The sequence below is a fragment of the Fulmarus glacialis genome, unplaced genomic scaffold, assembly GCF_000690835.1.
Source record: "Fulmarus glacialis isolate BGI_N327 unplaced genomic scaffold, ASM69083v1 scaffold19688, whole genome shotgun sequence".
Lineage (NCBI taxonomy): Eukaryota > Metazoa > Chordata > Aves > Procellariiformes > Procellariidae > Fulmarus > Fulmarus glacialis.
The window spans coordinates 5,207-12,327 of NW_009226544.1; the positions used below are offsets into that span (position 1 = coordinate 5,207).

At 50.8% G+C, this 7,121-nt stretch overlaps 2 protein-coding genes across 2 annotated transcripts; both read right to left on the reverse strand.

Moving 5' to 3' along the window:
* Positions 1-1,100: 1,100 nt before the first annotated feature.
* On the reverse strand, positions 1,101-2,745 carry LOC104080450 (Ig-like V-type domain-containing protein FAM187A). The gene is made up of 3 exons (XM_009582849.1): positions 2,727-2,745; positions 1,555-2,484; positions 1,101-1,393 (listed from the first exon to the last, which is right to left on the reverse strand). Exons 1-3 carry the CDS (start codon positions 2,743-2,745, stop codon positions 1,101-1,103), a joined length of 1,242 nt encoding a protein of 413 aa, XP_009581144.1.
* Positions 2,746-4,761: 2,016 nt separating this feature from the next.
* On the reverse strand, positions 4,762-6,957 carry CCDC103 (coiled-coil domain containing 103; the record flags this gene model as incomplete). Its single annotated transcript, XM_009582850.1, has 2 exons — positions 4,762-5,235; positions 6,825-6,957. Coding segments are annotated over 2 exons (607 nt in total), but the record flags the coding sequence as incomplete, so codon positions are not given.
* Between the last annotated feature and the right edge of the window lie 164 nt (positions 6,958-7,121).

The window sequence follows — 7,121 nt, forward strand, 5'->3', positions numbered from 1 at the left end:
CCGGCAACCAGGCAGCGGGGTGGGAGAGATCCCCTTCCCGGGAGGGAGGGAGGGGAAACAGGGATCTGCTCGGGGGTCTTCAGCCCCAAACCCACTGGCTTCCCCGCACGAACCCGGGCTGCGGTTACTGGGAAGCTCCTGGGATCGGCTGCAGCTGTCAGGACTGATGGTGGATTTGAGGTCCTGCACATCATCTATGTGGTTCCAGTGCCTGAGCGTCGCTGGGACCCTCAATGCTGCCCTCCTGGACAGTGGGATTTCTCTTGGGAAAGCTGAAATCCCCAAGCCATGTCCTTGAAAAAAGGAGCGGAGATGAGCCCCATGGGGAAGTCCTGCTCCACACTGAGAAGCAAGCAATTGGCGACTCAAACCCTATAGAGATGCCATCCTCTTTGGAGGACATGCATAATAATTTTGTCAGGCATAAATATTGACTCACAAGTCTGTGCTGAGTTGGGTGAGTTAAAAAAAACAACCAAAAAACAGCGAAATTTCTGAAGAAAAACACCAGATTCATCTGAAAATTTCTTTTTTTTTTTCTTCAAAAGTGAAAAATGTTTAAACCAGTATTTTTAAAAATGGATTTGCTCCAACTAAGGAGCTCAAAGGAACGTTTTGAAACATTGGCACTCAAAGTTCTCAGCAATGAAAAGAAGTAAAGAAAAAGGATAAGAAAAGCAAGAATTAATTGGATTAAAATAGTTCGGTGGATCTTTTCAGCAGCCTCTTAGAAAAACAGCTCTAATAAATCACTGATGCGGTTCGAGAACTCAGTAGAGCTTGGCCAGAAGATCTTGCAACAACTCCAAGTATTCTTTTGAAAAGGACTATATTGAGCTTAAAACCTCACACACCACAAGCCAGCAGCAGAGCCAGGAACAAATCCTGCAGTGTGAAATGCCCGCCTGTCCCTACTAAGCCGTACCAATCTCCAGCACGGGGTTTTCCACATCGGTCCTCACTGTCACGCTCTTGACCCAAAAGGGAGGATGAGCAGGTACTGGCAGCATTTTGATTTCTAATGGTCAGAACATTGGAAATTTCTAATGGGAGGATGGTCCAAGGTGTAAGAGTGACCCACTGGGGCCGTGGTGGAGATGCTATGTCCTGGCAGGGCACTTGAACACCCGCTGGCAGCAGCGGCATATGTGGATGATGATGAAGACGATGCTGATGACGACGTAGCTCACGCCAATGGCCTTGACGGCGTAGATTGTCTCAGGATCGTCGAGCGTCCGCCTGCGCCGTTGCGGGTATATCACGCTGAGACGGAAGCCGGCCACCATCTTGCCCTCCCGCCAGCAGAAGTAGGTGCCTCCATCGCTGACCCGGACCCGCTGGATGTGCAGGTGGTTTCCGTGGTCGATGAAGATCCGCATGCTCTTGTTGACACCTACGAGGTAGCGGGAGCGGTAGAGCCCACGCTGAGACGGAAGCCGGCCACCATCTTGCCCTCCCGCCAGCAGAAGTAGGTGCCTCCATCGCTGACCCGGACCCGCTGGATGTGCAGGTGGTTTCCGTGGTCGATGAAGATCCGCATGCTCTTGTTGACACCTACGAGGTAGCGGGAGCGGTAGAGCCGGGCAGAGTCCTTGTCCCAGGCCACAGCATGCTCGGGCCGGGCTCCTGGGCACGCAATGATCAGGCCACTTCCAACGGGCTGCTTGTGAAACTGCGTGGGGACGTGGGGCAGCCAGGGCTTCTCGCCCAGCTTGGAAATGACATTGGAGATGGCCTGCATGCCTTCCTCGGGGACCTCCTCCTTCAGGCAAGGGGTCAGGCAGCTTCGGATGGCCACCTCGGGTCTCCGGAGGTGGACGGGGTGCTGGAAACGCGCGGGGACAGCCCTTGAGCCACAGGATGTGACGTTGGGCACAGCAGTACGATAGCGAGGGTGCAGCTGGGCACTCTGCACGTAGCAGAGCCCAATCCGCCGCTGCTCGCCTCTCACCCCACAGCGGTCACATCTGGTCCAGTCCCAGAAGGTGGTGAAGAGGCTGAAGAGCTTCTTCGTGTAGTCATCCTGGACGTGCTGGCCTCTGTCCACAAAAGCCACTGTGATGTGCTTGGTGGGCTGCACGTCCACGTCGTAGCCGTAAAAGAAGTCCCCTTTCTTAGTGCCGCACAAGTAGTGTCCTGAGTCTGTCACCTGGGCTCGGAAGACGATGAGACTGAACATCCGGATACTGAAACGCTTCAGCATGTCGCTGCCTGCGTGGATATGGCCTGAGTCGACAACCACAGTGCCGGCAAAGTCCGTCAGGACTGTGGTTTTGTGGCTGCCCATGTTCTTCTGGAAGTACCAGATGACAGAAGAGACCTCTTCGGGCTTGCAATTGCAGGGGAGCTCGAAGGTCATGTCAGCCAAATAAGCGGCATTGTCGAACATCAGGAAAGCAGGACAAGCCATCCTCTTGAACACATCTCCTTTCTCTTCAATTGCAAAAGCGTGGAGAACATCTACCAGGGAGACGAGAATGGCGGCTACCCGCACACTTACAAAAAGGCGGTCTCTCCAGTCAGCAGAACCAACCCAGCCACCACGTCCTCAGCGGGGACGGCAGGAACCCACACGTGGGGTTAGCAGTGCCAGCATGGGGCAGGGATGGTGCACACACCAGCTCGCTCACCAAAAATGGGGTTTGCAAACGACCCCTCGCCTGCAGTGCACGTGGCTGGCGGCAGGGATCAGACTGTGGCTGAAACATCCCATCTCAGCCGAATACCTGCTGGGAAGCACTCCATCCTGCCCCGGGGCAGGCTGTCCCCTGGGACACGGACTCTAGAACCTCTCCTCTCTCCCAGCTGCTCTAGAGTGTTGTCCGTGCCCTGGGCAACGAGCGGGCACGTGGTTTGTGCAGCGCAGCCACAGAGGGAAGATGCAGCAATGGGAAGCGTGGTGGGAACAAGGGAACTGCTGACGTCTTGAAAGACTCACGTGCAGTAAATGTTAAGGATTTCTCTGACCCCTCTGAGAGCAACGAACCCAGAGAAGACCCTCCTTCGATGGCAGCTGACTTCTGTAGTCCAGAACAAGAGGTTTCAAACATGGTATTTAGATTTCTACATCCTCCCTGTTGGCTTTCCAAGGATTTGTGTGCTGAAGCCCTTCTGCACAGGTAACGTTTGAGACAACTCCTTTCTGAGTGACTGAGCGAGGCTTTTCATTCACATCACCCTTGCCTGGGCTGATGCTGGAACCAGCCCTGGAGGCCTTAAATGCATCTCTGCTACGGTGAAGGTGAGCTATTTGCCCCCCACTGACTCTGGCTGGACCTTCAGCTCAGCTTTTGGCACTTCTTGAGCAGACGATCAGATCAGACCATGAACTGACGGGTTGGGAAACTGATCCCAGCTGGTCTAACAGCCCGTCCTCCTGTAAACGTTCACACAACCTCTCCTGTACTTCATTTCTCCTGAGTCTTCTCACCAAACCACGGGGATTTTGCCTTTCCCCAAGTGATGGGGACACAGCAGGCTGCTCCCATCCTTGACATAGGATGTGAGTGCCAGCCCTGAGCCTCTGGACTGCTGAAAACACTGTGCCTGATCCCACCATAGCTGCAACTGTCGTGCTGGGGCTGTTGCTGCATCAACATCCTCCACCCTGACCTTGGGAAACTCCAGGATCTTCGTTGTTTTCTTTAAGACTTCAGCTTTCGGCTTTCTGCTAGTCTCCAGGTTTGCAAGTGTTATGCAAAGGCAAGAGGAATGGCACCCACAACAGATTACAAGGACACAGATGTCCCCAAAAGAGATGCCACAAAGCCCAACATTCAAGTACCAGACCTCAGATGATAATCAATTAGGTGCCTGGTGGTTTCTACAGGGAAGGTGGGAGAGGGATGGTTATAGTCTGCCAGGGTGACTCTACCTTTTGCTCCTCTAGATGGGTTTTGCAACAAAACAGACCTGAGAGTTGGTTTTGAACTGAGTTCAAGGGAGTCTGAGCATTGTAACATACATTGGGCTCCTCAGCACACTTGGGAGAAGCTTGAGGATCCTCCCAGACCAGAACTGCAAGAGAGCTTGGTGGGTAGGTGCTGAGCTGTGCCATATGAAGGCCTCTCTGGTTGGCAGCCAAAACAGAAGCGCAACTCAATTTAGACACAGTATTAGGCAGTCCTTGAGAGTCTCTTTATTGGACTGAAGCCTGTCAGTTCGTTCTAAATTTGAATTTATGTGGAATTTCAGCAAATCAGATAGTGTCTGAGATCATAGGACCATGAGGTGACAGGATCTCTGAGGTTTACCTGCTGGATGGGGTAGAATAACAATAAAATAGCTGGTTGGATAGTCCCAGATACACCACCTTGCACAGCATTTCCACCTCCATCAGCCCATTCTAACTTCAGTGGCTGCACAGTTAAACACCAAGTGTCATTGATTACATTTCTTAAATCCCCTGAGTGACAACGGATAGAGATGAAAAAGGGAAGGGACTATTTGGGTTTTGGCTTCTCCTTGAAAAATAGCAGCCTAGTTTTACTTTGTTTTCCTCATCTAAGAGATTGTCACAGAGCCATTTTGTGAGGACACCCTGCCCCAGAGATCACAACACAGTCCTCTCGGTAACTAACCTTTATTTGTGCAGACTATTGCTCTGGGTGGCTCCCAGCTACACAGAAATGTACAGCGATGCTCCAGAAGTATCCGATTTAGCCGTCTCGCACAGTGATGCCAAAGTCAAGCTTTCAGCCTCTTTTGCACTCTGCTTCTGCATGACCCTGCATGACCCACCCTGCAGGTGCTTCTGCTCCTTCAGTTGACCTGGTAACATTTCAATAGCTCCATCACCATTCTTTCCTCTTCGGCTTCCCTTTGCAGGCTGGTGTCCCTGACGTGGTCTTCCCTCTCTGCTTCGCAGCCGGCTGGGCTGCTGGAACAGCCAGCGGTCCAATAATCCCTGCTCATGCTCCGCAGCTTCCTAAACAAATCCCTGCTACTCTCCTTCTCCGACTCACTCAGGAGATCCACGTTTAACCCGAAGCGCTTGGTGCCTGAAAGGCTCTGTAAGATCTGAAGGATGGCATCTCTGTCTTCATGACAGATGTTCTCTGCCAGCACCGTAAGGAATTCACCCAGGAGGCCAAAGCCCAAGTCAGCCTGAAAGATTCTGCCCAAGGCCTTCCCTCCAAGTTCAAGCAAAAGCTGGTACTTTTCTTTTCCGCTTTTTAAGCATCTGCGCCAATCTCTGTAAAATTCGGCAGAGGTTCTGGGCAGTTGATCCAGTTCCTGAAGGAAAAAATAGTTACCAGTTCCTTTTGTTTTGTTCCCACTTGAAGATTTTTATCCCCCCCTGCTCCCGATCAACCTGCGAATGGCTGAGATGTTTTTAATACAGGCTTTGATAGCACAAAGGGCTGCATAAAGCTTGTGAGGTGGCAAAACATAGAGAAAGACAAAGAAATATCAGGTTTCTCAAGCCCCATAGAAACCAGAGAACTTCAGGGGAAACTAATGGAAGAATGGATGAGACATGAATCCCAGCATGGATGAACACAGACCAGCAGTGGAGTAACCCCAACCCTAACCAGAACCAGACATGCTGCCCAGTCTGGATCCACCGGGATCTGCTCAGGAACGGATCTCCTGGAGATCAGGGTAGCCTAGGGAAAAACTCTGCTCCATCTTGAGCATCATGAGGCAAATCAAAGGGGTGAGGACATAAAAGATATGAGATGTAAAACCCAGAAAATATGCAGATGGCCCTAACACACCATCTCGTAACATACTGCATTCGTACGGCCTGTGGCAGAGAGCTTGCACTAAAAGAGAGAGCCAAGCTCAGTGTGGCATCTCCAGATAAAAGGAAATCCTGTTTTATACAATATGTAATGGAACTACTGAACTCATCACTGCTGACTTAACTGACGCACAGACTGAAGGAGGATTAAAATGTTTAGACTTTTATACAGATAGCAAGAACAAGGCACAGCAACATCAGGCTGTGTCTAAACACAAAATGGAGAAGCCCTGGAGATCAGAGCCCAAGTGCTAACAGGATTAGGAACAGAATTTGCTCTAGGGAGATCATTGCTCAGTCCAAGCAAATACAAAGCTGCCTAGAAGAGTTGCAAAAGGATCTCATAATAAACAGGCAAATGAAATTCAGTGTCAAAAAATGCATGAGAAACATCTGTGGGAAACATCCCTGGCTACACGTCCAGTGACCAGGACTCTCCAGCACAGGCAGAGTCCACCGGAGGGGGCAGGACAGATGTCATTCAAGTCACAAATGACCTGGATAGAAAATGTTTGGTCACTGTTTCCCACAACTGAAGAACCCAGGAGCATCCAGTGAATTCATCAGGCAGCAGGTTTAAAACAAAATAGCACTTTTCCATATCATGCATAATTAAACCGTGGGGTGAAAAAGAACTGGCTATGTTCACAGAAGATCTGTGGTCTGTGGCTGTTAAATGCGATGATCCAGATGCACCACCCTGGCTCTCGGTCTCCAAACTGCGGCCAGCTGGAAGAGTGCGGTCAAGGGAGGGCACTCTTCCCCAAGAATCTGTTACTGGCCACCATCAGAGGGAGGGTATTGGGAGCTCTGGTCCGAGGCTGCGCAGCTGGTCTTAGATTTCCACAGAGTTGAAGCAGACTCTTCTTGAAGCAGCTGGTGCAAGCTCTTAGCAGACACAAAGTAGGGGCCAAGACTGAACACTGTGGTTATCTAAACACCAATGTTCCTGGGGACTTTGAGGGCTTGTTCACATGTAGAGATATTTCTGAATAACTCTTGCATTTTAAAATAATACCCAAATTATTCTGGAGTAATTTTTAGATGTGGACAAAGTCCCGGAAAGCGTCTTCCTCACCTGGGGTATTTCCACGTCGCTGGCTTGTGGGGCCTTGGCGTGGGCTGCACAGGGATTCCACAGCACGTTCCTCCTCTTACCCATCTTGTCCTTTTTCTCTAGGGGCTTCAGGTGTGATGCCAGCACGATGTTCCTGCAGGCAACAAGAAGAGGATGGGATACTTAGGAAAATCAAATACTTTGAGGCTTTGAGCTTCTTCTCCGAGGCAATTTCTGAGTTTGGGCCATATGTATCATCGAGGGACCTGGACAGGCTGGAGGAGCAGGCCCATGTGAACCTCATGAACTTCAACAAGG